General features: G+C 40.3%; 1 protein-coding gene across 2 annotated transcripts in view; it reads left to right on the plus strand.

Moving 5' to 3' along the window:
* The window catches only part of rabgap1 (RAB GTPase activating protein 1), a 92,923-nt gene extending 84,056 nt beyond the window's left edge, over positions 1-8,867 (plus strand). For both annotated transcript variants that reach the window (XM_079861429.1, XM_079861428.1), the window contains 4 exons: positions 260-343; positions 5,176-5,247; positions 7,182-7,379; positions 7,585-8,867. In XM_079861429.1, coding sequence (XP_079717555.1) covers positions 260-343; positions 5,176-5,247; positions 7,182-7,379; positions 7,585-7,707 — 477 coding nt within the window. In that variant the 3' untranslated portion in view covers positions 7,708-8,867. The remainder of the gene's footprint in view (positions 1-259; positions 344-5,175; positions 5,248-7,181; positions 7,380-7,584) is intronic.
* Positions 8,868-15,640: the final 6,773 nt, after the last annotated feature.

Below are 15,640 nucleotides of genomic sequence, written 5' to 3' on the forward strand. Positions count from 1 at the left end.
TGGATGGAGTGTTATCAGGGAATGATCCCTGGAGAGGGCAGACTCACGGTATGCTGGATTTGTGCTAGAGTAGATTGCTCTGGCGCCTCTGAGACAAGTCTTACGTTAGTACAGCCTGTGGACATAGTTGTCCTTAGATAGACAGGAGATATGTCTCCCAGTGGGGACACTTGGGTCAAATATAGTGTTGTTGTGAAATGACAGATTACTTTTTAAGTGAAAAAAAGTGTTTAACTTGCATCTACGTCTGTGTTTTCAGCTGAAGGAGATGTGTCGGAGAGAACTGGATAAATCTGAGTCTGAGATCAAGAAGAATGGCTCCATCATTGGAGAATACAAACAGGTACACACACACACACACACACACACACAGTGTGTCTTCAGTGAGCATGGTCTGCAGTTTCTATTTGAGACTGCTCTGATTCTAATGGCCTTCTATCACTATAATGAAGACCAATATCCCTCCATTTGCTGCATTAAACCCTAAATCAGTTTAAATGTCCCAGTCTCTGTCATATCTCATCTTTAAACACCCCATCGCCCTGTTAAATTACCTTCACAAAAAACACTTAACTGAGACTCTCTATAAATGCGCATCAGTTTTACAGTAGGGGTTTCTCTTGCCCCTCCAAATGTTTGCCTAATTTATTTTTTACTTTAGTTTTATGTGTGACTTACAGTGCTTTCAAGGTATACATTTTATCAGTTCATGCATTCCCTGGGAATCAAACCCAAGACTTTTATTCCCAAGACTTTCTTGTGCATGTCACTATGTCCTTGTTATCCCTATACCGTTATTAGTGGGCTCTTTACCTTTTACTTTTGTTTCATGCATCATAACTTAACTCGTCCTCAAGGAAAAGAGCCCATTAGTCTGTAGCAGACTCCCTACAATACATCTGCTGTTTTTAAGGGACCAGGCACTGACGGTGTGCAGGCACATCTTTTATCATTTTCATCTTTTTCTTCTGCTGCTGCTCCTGGCTGTGAGTCTATGGCAATGCTTTGAACCGGGTAGTTAAAAGTTTGGCACACTGATTAGGATGGGTTTCAGTATCCCAGCTGGCAAGTGTGGTATCAATAGCTGCTTTTCCACCGTCGGGCCAGTGTGTGAACCATGGCTAACAATGTGCCGGGCGGGAACAAAAGCCTTGTATCTCAAGCTGCAAGGCTGAAATCAAGCTGTGGTTCGCTTAGTTAAAACCCGCCCTTGACACGCCTCCCGAGAACATCGTCACACAACCACACCATTCCACCAGCTGAGTGAACACTAGCTAGATCGCAAACTGAACATGACAGAAGCAAACGTTTGGATGTTACACTCCTGCATTGATGTTTGACCAATGATTTATGACAGAAAAAATGTTACAGTGGCAGTAATGTTTTATTTGTGTCAGGAGTGCACATCAATCATTCTGAATAAAACTGTTATTAATCATTTTCTTACATAAAAAGAGAACACATACTTCAGTCGTGCCTGCTTTCATTTATTTATGATCGCAGCAATGCACATTTAGAAAAATATTGATCAAATATATGTGTACATCACATCACTTGCACATCATTTTCAATCAAATTAATGTGATTCACAATTTTAAACTGATTCACTGCTTCTCCTTCAATTGTTTTTTTAATCTTTACCAAAACTGGCTCAGACCAAACTTTTGCGTTTTGACACTTTTCTACATAAAAACCTAGCTGGCAAAAACACCAAACAGGAAGTGAGGCAATATCACAACAACTGTGATGCATATTGACGTAAAACAATGTTCCCTAATGGACAAAAGATACTGAGCTGTAAATAATGGTAACTAACTTTTAAATGGCTTTGACCAAACAAATCTATTCATCCTTCCTATGTCCAAATGTTATGCTTGGCCTCAGCTGCGTTTATTGTAGTTTGGGCCTTTTTTGACACATTTATTGACAAGTGAGTAGAGAGAAGGCAGGAAATGATAAAGGGAAAAGTGCAGAACAAGTTTTGTAAGTCTGTGCATGTGTACCAACCACTAAGCCATGGCTCCAACCATTTCTAAGTCTTACATTTACATTTCCCCCAAGAAATAATCCAAAATAGCTGTTAATAGAGCACAGTAAATAGACCAAAGTGCTCAATATGCTCCTGTAAACATATAAGTCCAAACTGGAGCAGTTGAACATGCTTGTGTGTGGATAAGAGCTGATCTGACGTCTGAGTGTAGAGGAGAGGCTGGCCTGAAAGTGCTGTATGAGAGCATCTCTGTAAAAATAGTTGAGCTGCTGTCCCTGCAGAGCTCATTTTAATGGGGCCGCTGACAGCGTGATTCATGGTGGAGCATGATAATGGTGTCCTTTGAGCTGAACCAGCTCTCTCTCTCTCACACACACACACACACATACACTCACGCTCTTACAATGAGCATCAAAGGCCTGCAGGTATCATGCTGGACAGCTTCCCGGTGTGAAATGAACACACATTCACTCATTAGTGTGAGGAGGACAGGTTTAACACATCTGCCGTGAGGAAAAAACAAAGCTAGAGCAAAATTCCAATTCTATGAAATGTTTTTTTTTTTAGGCCTAGTTCATTTCAGACGTCTGCACAACTGCACAAATGAATAATTGATTCACATCTGACTTTGCTGTGCATCACAAAATGTGTCTTGTCTTTAAGTATAAGTCTCTGTTTGATAAAAACATGTCCCATCCATTCATATCTGTTCAGTTAATGAGTAGCCCGGACTTATTCTCAAAATGTAGATGCAATCTTTCTATTAATGCTTGTCAATCAGCAAGAATAAAACCTCTGGCCTGTTAGTGTTAGAGACATGAATGATGCCTCAGCTCTTGTCTTGTTGAGGAGAGCTACAGCATGCTACTACTTTTCTAAGTGATCAGGCTTACAGTTTCGTTTGGCGGATGACAAGAGAGGCGGAAAATCAATGTCACTTGATGTTGATAATTAATAGCGGAGAGCAACATGAAGTTTTGGGAAGATAGGAGAGTGGAACACAGGGCAGAATCAAATCTGCATGAAAACTATGGCAACACTTTATTTTACAGTGTCCTTGTTACATGTACTTACCATAGTAATAACAGTAAATTATGTATAATTACATGCAACTAACCCTCAACCAAATCCTAATCCTACCCTAACCTCATAGTAAGTACATGCAGTTGCTTAATATTACTCAGTACTTAAATATATAATTACACTGTAACAATGACACCTTAAAATAAAGTGTAACCAAAACTATCAACCAGCATCAGACCTAAGCCCTGGTTTTACATGCGCTCGGCTATGCGTACAGTACGCTTGACTTAGATTTCCTCCTTAAGGTGCGCTCACACTACACGTCTTGTTCCATTGACGCAAGCTAATGCCAATCGTGCTCTTGCAAAATGTTGTGACCTCTCAGCTGACCTGAAATAACGCAATCTTTAAATCTGCAGTTTTACAGCATTGCTGGAAAGTAGATTGCATATTTGTATACTTTATTTTGAGTTGTGTTTTTAGAAAAGGCGCCACTGAGCGTGTCCATTGAAATTACATTTACACATGTTGTGCTTCTCAATCGGAAGTCTGCGTACCTTGACTGCCATATCATCAAGCCCCGACAAAGGATATATCAATTTGAAGAACATTTTGAAGGCATCTGGCTTATTTTTAAGGATGCATCAAGTGTGTCCTTCGCAATCACCCACAATCCTTAGCACACATTCCAATTCACCAAAAAAAGTATGATTAGAAACTGAATCAGCACTGAGCTTGTCCCATTTTACTACGCAATGCAAGACAAATAAAAGATTTTTGGAGATGAAGGGATTATGTTTTGTTTTGCTGTAAATTAATCACATAACGTTCAACTATGCGTAAAGTAAACCCTCAGGAGACCACAGACGGTTGGAATTTAATATAAAGGATTTTTCACATTATACTGTAAATGTAATAGTATTTTCCATAGACTGTAAAAAAATAAAATAAAAAGTACGATGATGTAAAATGACAGAAACCATCTTCAGAAAAAAATAGTTTGAAGCGTAATTCGATTTTTTTTTTTTTATAGAGGGTGTGGTTTATGACCTATACTACACCCTGCCACCAGGGGGCGATCGAAATGCTTTGGCTTCACTTTTCAAGACTTGTGCAGCATGCTTGGTATTTTCGGGCGGAAACATTTGTGTAACATTTAACTTACCGTTTAATGCTGAGGAGGGCTCTAGCCTCCAAAGGACTGGACTAGGAAAGACACAGCCTCGCATTTAAGAAGCACTTATTCTCAATCTAGTTTCACTGTGGCTTATCTAGTAGTTATCTTTACACTCGGCTAGCACATGCGCCTTGAATTTTTGTGCACTAATTAGTTTGTCCTCAAGGTGGCAACACTGACCCAGGCTGTTGTTTCACTGTCTAAAAAAGAAACAGAACATCAACAACAACAAACAACTGATGACTGCTTGTGTGAGATACATCTAACTCTAGTTTAAACGAGTACAAAGATATTTTTGTCACTTCTGGAGAGGAATAGCTCAGACACTGGTTAAGAATAAATTGCTGTGTCGATCACCTCTGTTCGTTCATGATATTAAATGGAGTACGCTTTGAAAGGCTACATATTTGGCGTACAGATACAGTACGTTTTGACGTCAAAATTATACTTTAGGCTTTAACCACTGTGTCATGGCTCAGATGTAAAACAGAATTTCTCAACAGTATTCTGGGGCTGCGTCATCCTTGCTCATTCATTCATTATTCATTAGAAGCTACATTCTCCCTGATGAAGAATGCATGTTTAATGAGGGTCTTCACCAAATTAAGCCATGCTGAGCTGACCGCATTGATCCAATGACACGTGTGAAGGAGTGATGCCCGGTTGGGAAAGAATGCTTGAACCCCATTGGATTTACTGTAGGTGAGGAACAGCGCTCGGCCTGAGATGTGCTCCTCACCTGAGCTGTGTGGCGCGGTTAGTGCACTTCCTGTAAGAGGATGCTGGGAGTTCACTCACACAGAGGGGAAATGTGATATCCTGTAAGAGGAGAGATAGATGGAAAGATTGTATGTTCCAGTCATGATGATTGACCTTTTACCGTAAGCCTCGTTCTCCCTCCTCTTCTTGAGCGGAAAGCATGTGTAGTGCATTGGTGTGAGCCAGTTCGTCACTGACCCTTGACCTCTGTGTGCATGTGTCTCAGATCTGCTCTCAGCTCAGCGAACGACTGGAGAAACAGCAGACGGCCAACAGAGGAGAGATAGAGAAGATCCGGGTGGGTGATGACACACACACACACACACACACACACACACACACACAGAAGTCCATAGCTTGATGCAGGAATGTGTTGATTATGGCTCATTACTTAATATTATTGCTGCACTGCTATTATGTAAGCAATAAGGTATGAGAGGCTGTGCTGTATTGTGTATAAGTAACGGCTGAAGGGCGTTGTTAGGCACGACGCGAAGCGGAGTGCCTGCAACCCCTTCAGCCGTTACTTATACACGATACAGCACTTGTCTCGAGTACCTTATTGCTTTTATAAAACGGTTACCACACAATACAACTATTAAAGCCGAAAAACATGTATCTATGCAACTTTTATGAAGTAAAATCACTAAAAGCCTTCCTTCCGCTGGAAAAAATAGTCCCCTGACCGTAAACAGCAACAAAAGTTACATACATTATTTCGCCAATAGATGGCGGCAAAGACCGTCTTTATGAGTGAGTCGGTCAGTAGAGAAGACTTTTACATTGAAAGGATTCAAACTTGTGAACACGGAAAAGGAAGACGCAACTGACAGGAGACTATGGGCACGGAAAAACCCCTTAACTGTTAAAAGGACAAGATATCGCAGCGGACATTCAAACGGATTTTTTTTTTATTGTGAATATGACTGACCTGAAGGAAAATGCTATATCTACTGTAAATGCAGGTACACTCGCTTACTCGATCTCTCACAATACTCCACTATAGCTTCGATGAGATCAAACATGTGTTTAAGTTACTAAGAGTGGTTGCTAGGGGTGTTGTGTAGTGATACATAGAACCGTTGGGTGAAGCGGTCATAGCCGTGTTTTATCGTGAATAAAACACAGCTATTGACCAATCAGAATCAAGGATTGGAACTAACCGTTTTATAAAAACATATACAACATTCATACTAAGTATTTAATCTAGAATTTAGCACTCATTTAACCTTTCAATGTGTGGCATCACACATTATAGTGTAGATTTATTTTAAACCCCAATCAATAAATAAATAAAATAAAAAAAGACTACAGGCAAAAACATTGTTTTTTGTCATACTCTGGTTAATTTTGAGATGTTGGGCTATTTGGACATCCATGTTGTTTTAGACTTGTGAAAGAAAACATTCACAATACACCTTTATTGCACTTTATCTATTTGCGTCTGTAGATTTAAATTACAAGACAAATCTGTTAAAGCTATTTTCTCAAAACGAGTTTTTTTTCTAATGAACAGACTGAGCCAGAAATCTCCACTTTAGTGGAATTAATGTAGTTTCTTCTTTTATTCCTATCTGTATTCTGAAGGGGTTTGTTCATGTCATTTGCTGGATTTGAGATGACATTTTATTCCTTAAAAACATGGGGATTTATTTTCTGGAATGATAAAAAGGATAAATTCAAAATCCTCTCTGTAAAAACAAGAAACAAGAATTTTGAATCTGGCTTTATCCAGTGTTCAGGTTTCAGTTCGTAAAATCTATGCAAGTTTGTGCATATTTATCACATAATGCCTCATTTGCATATTTAAACATAACATTTCAGAAAACGTGTAATACAGAAACAATGTTTGCGATTCTTAATGGGATTAATCAACTTTCCCCTATTCACCTGTGCTATCTCGCCTTTCGACCAGTCAGAATCAAGTATTCCAGATCAATGAGTAACAATATATCAATAATATCACCCTAATCAGACTCTAACGACAATTAAATCAAATGTAACACACTCTCTTCCTTTAACTCATTTCAATATGTAAATGATTTGGTAAATAGCCGTCTAATAAGCAAGATAATGTACGACCTTTTTTGCTTATTATTATATCATTATTGCTTTGCTGATTGTCCTGATCTCCTGCTGGGCTTCATTTAGTGTTAATAACCAGCCAAGTTATGCCTGTAGTTTGATCATCTCCAGGCTTGTGAGGTTTAACGTGTGTGTGTGTGTGTGCAGATGAAGGTGGAGGGCTGTGAGAAGTGCAGTATTCTCTTCAGTAAGGAGGGTCGTCTGAAGGCTCTCAGCGCTCCTAAAGAAGGCAGTGAGGAGGACATGGACGAGGAGAAGGAGGCGCTGAAGAACCAGCTGAGAGAGATGGAGCTGGAGCTCGCACAGACCAAACTACAGCTGGTGGAGGCCGAGTGCAAGATACAGGTACACACTCACACACTACAGCTTTCAGTGTGTTTACTGGCTTTAGGACATAGGGGAACGTTTAGACACTCCTATGATTGGACACAGATACACACACACACACACACATTGTGTTGAAGATCTGGTAAATTAAATCTCTGTTACTGTCCCTATAAGTTCACCTGAAGTCACTTTGAATAAAGCGTGAGCTTAATGTCTTCTTTAGGATCTGGAGCATCATCTGGGTCTGGCTATAAACGAAGTCCAAGCAGCCAAAAAGACGTGGTTCAACAGGACGTTAACCTCCATCAAGACTGTGACAGGAGCGCAAGGCAAAGAGAGCGTCTAACGGGGCCACATCATCATCATCCCCCCCGCAGCCGGAACAGTGCGAACAACGTGACTTCTCTCTCTCCTGTTATTTTCCTTTTGTAAAAACTTTGCTTCTAGGGTACCAGAAGTAAACACCCCCATTTGAAACACAAGTACTTACTTACTGAAAAACAAGACTTTAACGCTAGTGTTTCTACTACTGATGTTAAACGAAGGACTGGGGCGTATAGCTGACTGAACTGTCTTCTGGGGGATATTAACATTTCTATCTACTGACCTACTCAAGACTACTTGCACAAACACAGTCCGAGTCAACATAAGGTACGTGTGCGGCCGGAAAACTAGCGTGACTTCCGTTATTGTGACAGGAGACGTGTTGATGGTGTGCATGTGTACGACTGAGGTCCCCTTTTATTGTACAGTGTATGCGTGTGTGAGCGTGTGTGTGTCGGCCAATATTGTGGTTCTCTGAGGAAGACTAAAAACAGGAAGTAGACAGGTAGCACACTGTACAGTGAACGCTTAATTAGATTCCTCCTCAAACCACTAGCTGGCGCCCTTCTGATATTAGCGAAAGCAAATGGTATATGATGGGATACAGGCATGGTGAATATGAAGGGCTGCTTGTGTATCTGAAAGGTTAAAGGTCGCTGTTGATCATGGCTAACAGGAAGCACTTATGCAGTGAGCACACGCTCTGATCGGAAAGCACATCTGGAGGTAACGGAACCTGTGTGTGTGTGTGTGTGTGTGTGTGTGTGTGTGTGTAACGGACTCTCTGAGGGGAAGGTCTTTGCACCTTACAGTCATATTTATATTGATATCAAGCTTGCTCGAGTTATTGTCGTCGTTAAAGAAGGCCCTTGAGCCTCTTAAGACAAATAGGCCGTTCTAAAAGGCACTGGGTTGTAAATAAAAAAGCATATGATTTGTTTTTTTGGGATTAATTTTATATTTCAACTATTTGGTAACTGTACTAATGTTGCCTAATTGTACTGTGCTACAGATTATTACTCATGTTTTGCTTTTGTCTTAAATTTCAAACTGCTGTCTCATCATTACATGCCAAATGTACCTTTTACCCAGCATTACATGCGTGTGGACATGGTAATAGTGTAGGATGCGTTGTATACTTCCATGAATTTCAGTATAAACCTCTGAACATGTGTCTCCTGCCGTCTTGTGTCTGTTCTTCATTTGTGTCTGTTACGTTTTTGGCATTGCTAATTGTTTCCTGGACTCATTTAAGACTTCAAAACATTTTACTTGGATGGTATATTTTCAAAACCTCAACATGAACAAAGTTATAACAACTGAAGAAAAAAAAAAATCAGCTTATGTCAACATGCATGATTTATTTTATCACATTAAAAAATAAAACATTCTCTCTTATTACAGAAATATTCTTATTAATAATTTAAAGATGTTTGATCAACTGAACTGGACACTAACGTACATGAATATTTACATGCAGTGTAATCAGCACTGACTCCAACTTACTGTACCACCTGATCACTTACAACAGGACATCCTGTTATCAGACACCACAATCTGTCATTTAGTAAGAATCCATTTTAATTCTTACAATCCCTAAACACAAGAAGAGGAAGGTATCTTTTACCCAGGCTAACGTTTGTGTGCGTATAAAGCCACCAGATGTGCAACTCCTGCAATGACCTCACATGAGACATTTAAACGCACAATTCATTTCCATATTAAACATGGTGACATCAGTAAAAAGGGGGATGACAAATTATACAATTCATATAAATAATTCAATTTATATTTTAAATACTTGGATGCATAACATATTTACTCAAGCATGACCAGATTTCTGAAATGAAAACCATCAATGAGGTCATTTCTTATCTATGAATTCAAAACTGGGGACAATTCAAGATGTGTGTATTTAAATCAAAATAAATGTAACGCTTTGATGAACTAGATTGTCATACATCCCTATATAGAATTATCTGAATCATACAACATTTATAAATATTTGAATGTACATTAATACAATACACTTAATACTTAAAGTACAGTATGTTAAGCATTGGGGTAAGATGATTTTTAATTTTGTCATTTCATCTGAATAACAACATTTGTGAGATTTATTCAGTCAAAACATTGTGTCTCTGGAAAAGAGTGATCATTTACATTGCATTATGTTGAATATTCAAGTTTTTTGTCTATTTGTTAATGAGGGATTTGTGGAGTGAAAGTTCAGCCAGGGCCATCTTGCCCCTATTTTAATATTTGACATTTTGTGCAATAACAAAATTAGCAAATGTTTCTATTTATGTCCTATAACACATTGTCTGATGCATCCTCACCCTGCACATGCTAAACATATCTAAATGTGTTAAGTTTAAAAGGAAATTCACATTGTTCTTGACGGCGACATTTTCCCAATTGTAACCCTCTAAAATATTTGTTAACATGCTCCTGAATATGAATTACTTTAACCCAGTAAGCCCAGCATATCGGCTGAAAGGACTTTGCTCATTAGCTGGCGAATCAAGAAATCCTGCTATTGTGGCGGCACCGGTCATGAATGAATATTTATGAACACATGCTACTTGACTTCCCGCAAGGTTTCCATTCCAAGTCTGTAGGCTATGACTCAATTAACTGCTCTATAGACCTTATTCAGAGCGATGAATAAACGCCATGACGGGTATGAAAGCGAGGCTGTTGCTAAGTTCCGGTTCACAGGTTTCCTCAATACTGTATTTCAACCAGCTTCGATAGACTTAACCACTGATCATGTGACAAGAAAACACTCATAGTGAAATGGCTGTCCTACAGCACGTCTTGTAATATCATTAAGCTTGTTTATAAGCATGGAATGTTAACTCTTTAAATAGGCACACGGTCCAGTAAAATTATCGCCCTGGGATGATGTGCTAAACATGTCTGGGAATCCTGTTACCGGGAGTTACCTGGCATCAGTACAAACCTAAACGTCAGCGCTGATGAAACCAAACTCCACAGCTCACTTGTCACTCATTAGTGAACTAATTTGGAGGAAGGGAACGGGGAACGTTGATAGCACTAATTTACCCAGAGCCTGACCAGTTCGTGCTTGAATACCTCAACCCAACCCCAGTGTGCCTCCAACTCTGCCCAGGTTTCGCTGACACAGGGCCGGGTGTTCTGCTTGCTCAGTCATCCAAAATAGCTTCCAACGGAGGTGAGGAGCAGCTGCAGAGGGGGGGAATCTGCAATGGTTTTCCCAGATGAGAGGTGTCCAATAAACAGCTGGGATCTCTTACATTCTGGCAACATGTATTATGTCCAGTGTCATGCTCAAATACTTGGTCTTACCTCACCATGGCTCAATGCATGTTAACAGCTCAGAGGAGGCCAGTCTTATGGGTCTGTTCCTGGTCCTTCTTCCGCCTCAGACCTGACTTTGGTGTGGAAGGAGCTCAATGTAAAGCAAGAACTTGGCTGTAGGACACCGTAGAGCTGATTTCTTACTTAAAGTGTAGTAAGATGAGGAGCAGGACTCTTGTCATTTCATCAGTGCCTGTCATCCAACACCAACATTCCCCAGAATGTTCTATCCACACTGATCCCATCTCAAGTGTGGGTTACCAGAGACTGACAAGACTAACCCTTTCAAACCCCATGGACCCTCACATGTATCACACAGACATCCCAAACTCCCTTATCTGATCCTTTTGAGTTGAGAGCACTCAGTCACTCTTGCAATCCCGAACCAGTCAAGTGATTGGGCTACAGTTTGTCGTTGTCAAAGACCTAACATATCACTGATGTCATCTTATATCATGGAATTTCATACACTCCAGTCAGCGTGATTTACGGGACTGCTCTCCTTGCTGGACATGATTTGTATGGATTTGCATTCTTCAGATCGCTTATTTCACCCTTGCTGCAAGGCAGAAGCTTGTCGTCCTGCTCATATTACAGACCCATCAATGTTAAAGTGCGCACTTTACACAACTAATCTCAGACTAGGTGCGTCAGTTATCAAGATCATTCCCATCCCAGACGATTATTATCCCAGAATTAGGCCCCGTCCCAAATGGCACACTTCATATGCACTTACGGTCTTGTGGACTTACAAGGCTGCTGTGTGCGCGTGTCCATTAAGTCAATGAGACCGTAGGGTGTCCCATTTGTCATTTTAGGTTTAAGAAGGGTGCTCACGAGCGCCCCCTTTGCGGTCGATATGCCCTCGATGCGCACTTTTGCAAGACTTCTCCCTGACAGCCAAGGCAGCGTTACATCACGAAAGTGGGGACTTGTAGGAAGATCGCAAGTGTTTAGGGTACAATTTGAGACAGGGCCTTACAAGTCATGTGACAACATGAATAAATTCTGGTAATTTTTGTGCAATGATTTGCACAGAATGGAAAAAGAAGGGACCTGTCCCAAATAGCACTCCAAACCCTAATTGTCTTCCGAGTCCACACTTTCATGAAGTAAAGCTGCTTTGACTGTCAGGGATAAAGTGTGGGCAGAAGTGCCTGCAAAGGGGGAACTTGTGAGCATTCTTCTGAAACCTAAAATGACAGAAGGTCATCGTGGAGTTAATGGACACACGCATGCAGTGGCCAGAGTAAAGGCCCTTGCACACTGAGTCTGAAATTTTCGCATGCGTTTTTTCATATTCGTGATTCGGTGGCTCTAAATTGTCAAAACATCAGTCAAAATGCTTGCTACGGATGTGAAAAATGCAGAAAATCAAACCTGACGAAAGTTTCGGAGGCAGCGTGCAAGCGTGATTGACATAACGTGAGGTCGTATTTATTTTTTAACGTGCGAAAATTTCGGATGCGAATTTCGGACTCAGTGTGCAAGGGCCTTAAGGGTCCCTTCACACAGAACAAGTTTTTGCATTCCACTGTTCTGCTTTTCCGTTAACGTGCAAGACCAGGGGTCTCCAACCTTTCCTGCATACTCAGGTCTAACCCTGCTCCAACACACCTGCCTGGAATGTTAAACACTGAACACCTTGATTCGCTGCTTCAGGTGTGATTGGGGTGGAGCTGAACTCTGCAGGACAGCAGCAACGTCCCAATTCAGAGGCTGCATCCTTTAAAGGACACATACGAAGCCTGATTGTGTCAGTGGCGCGACGGAGGTTGTCCCAAATCGAAGGCTCCTCCAAATGAGTCCTTCGTTTCCCGGGCAATGAAGGGTACAACAGATGGATCCTTCGTGGCCTTGCCCACCCCAGAATTCATTGCGCGCCAGTGACGTCAGGATATATATATTACTAATTACACTTTTAAACGTAAGTATTGGGTTTCAATTTACTCATCTAATGATTCAAATGTAAAAAAAAAAAAAAAAATCTTTAAAGTGATTCAAATGTTGACTTATCTTACTAAGTGATTTGATTTTATATAGTTTATACTCTTTATTATGTACATAAATGGACCATGGTGAACATATTTGGACAGGTTGTGAAGCCTGTAATGTTTTCAGACAGTTTAACTTAACTTTCAAAAAAGTCCTGTACAAACGTTACTGTCACTCATCAACGGCAGCTGTCACAGTTGCTAGGCAACAAGAGCCATCCTCTGTAGGCTAGACCGTCACATTTAACAACGCTCAGTCCGAACCTCACGGTCTTTGAAGTCTGCATCCTTTAGCCTCTGAATTGGGATACAGCTAGTGACTGACGGACGTGTTTGACCATTGCACTCGTTTTTTTGCAGAATCTCTTTTTTTCAACTTTTAAAAAGACATGTTTCTAGGCCTTTATTTTTTATTCCACTACCCTGCGTCTTGCATTTTTAAATGCAAAAACACGTTCTTTGTGTATAGCCACGAAGTCCACAATACTGCAAATGCACTTGAATTGTGTCAATTGGGACAGGGCCAAGGATGTTTAAGAGCTTGCTCTCCTTGCTGACCCAGCACTCCCTCGCCCTTCGGTCACGCTCTTTCAACTCACAATTTCATTGGCTGTTGCTCATTGCTGCCCTCTGTCTTATTGGAGACAGTGCACAAACCCAACAACTGGTTGGCTATATTAAAACAAGCATGCAATTTATTGTAGCATATTCAACATCTCTGATCAATAACGGACAAATTCCACGAACTGGGACATCTAGTTAGAAATTCAAAATATGAAACTGCAACAAGCTTCTGTCTTGTAGTGCACTAGACAAAGACAGAATGGACACAGAACAAAATACACCACACATCAAAAAGTTTTTATATATTTATTTAAAAAAGAAAAGTTTACACTTTATAGAGATTTAGCACTTTATTTTAAAAGCATAAATTATGGCAAAAAAAGTGACAGACAAACCACTATAGTATTTTCACAACTAATAGTTTATAATTTGATACCACGGCTAGCAAACATCTACTGCTGTCATGTTCAAGCACTGCTCGCTCACAGAAGTTGTGCACAATCATCACTTCACATTATATTGTTACCCTTTATAATATCTCAAATCTAGATCATTTTTTCTTTATATAATTTGTCAAGTTACATAAAAGTTGTGATATGGATAACTGAGAATCCCGCAGACTGCTTTCATTCGCAGTCTGACTCAGGAGTATTTACAGAATCATGGAAGAGCTCACAAGCAAGGATTTGCCAATGCTCGTAAGTTACAAATGAAATGAAATAAACGTAAACAATGGGCATAAACACACACACACACCCCCTCACACCCCAAAAAAACACACACACAATCACATGAATATTTTTTTTTTTATCATATAGGTAAATAATTCATTTCAGTGTATTTGGATGTGTCTACAAAGATGCAGTTAGCTCTTCTATGAAAGTACATTCTACTACATAAATACATTCCAAACCTAAACATGGCTCTATTGCTGGTTCAGTCTACGGGGACTTCGGCGTCCCGGCTCGCGGGTGAACCAGCTCAAATGACGGCCGTCCCCATCTGCCCTGCTTCATATGCAGGGGGAGATCGGAGACGAGGAGAAAACATTACCTTCAGCAATTCATTTTGCAAAGCTTGCTCAATCTGAAACCGGACCTATATCTCTGTACTTGCATCGCAAGCTCGCAAATTGAATTTCCAGCTTTTCTCAACTCAAGTGCCACACACAAGTCCCTTTCTTTCACGACAGGACAAATATTCCCCCACTTAAGTCTGCTCGTATTGATTAAGCACCAACGTTATAAAGTGTCTCTAATCTAATGGTTATCAATCAGTATTAAATGAAAAATGCCAAATCTAGTCAGTTAATCATCATTTATCTTGTTACATGAAACTAAAATGTATGGTGTTTGGACAAAAGATTTTAAATGGCGTATTGGTTCTACCAGAGGCAACAGTCCAATCAACCATTCAGTGCCAATGTTGTGATTTTAATCCAGATTTCTTTCTAAATAATGAGTTTTTGCTACTGTATTGGACAGAGAAAGTGAAGACACTGGCGACTTGAACCTGCATTACTCATGTGAGCTCCAAGATGTCTCTAGCACATATATTAACTGCTGCGTCATGGCTCCGACAAATTAACCAAAGTGTGCTAAAACAGGAGAAGCGGAAAGTTGCGTTTAACATCTACCTGAGTAGAGCCGATGAAGTGGCGTACAATCTTATGCGTATCTTGGGGCCCCGCCCACTAACAGTGACATCATACACGAGTCGGCAAACGGAATCGGAAATGAAACGAACTTTTGATGGCTCCCAGGAAATCAAGCCTGGTTTATTTTAATCAGATGTTCTCTTGCGGATCTTTTGTTGGAATCACCTCAACACTTAATTTGACAGGAGATGCAGCTGTGCAAATGTCTTCTCCCATCCCTCGCCACGATAGACCACTGAGATTCAATCGCAGCTGATGAGCAGAATTATAACCTAAACTGAAGTAAAATATGAGTTCTAACAACATATTTATGAAGACCATCTGGCTGTCGGGAAGCAGGCTGGCATGAAGAGAGACATATTTGCACTTCAGGAGAAGATTTTGATGCTTTTTAA

Source organism: Squalius cephalus, assembly GCF_949319135.1.
Source record: "Squalius cephalus genome assembly, chromosome: 24".
Classification (NCBI taxonomy): Eukaryota; Metazoa; Chordata; class Actinopteri; order Cypriniformes; family Leuciscidae; genus Squalius; species Squalius cephalus.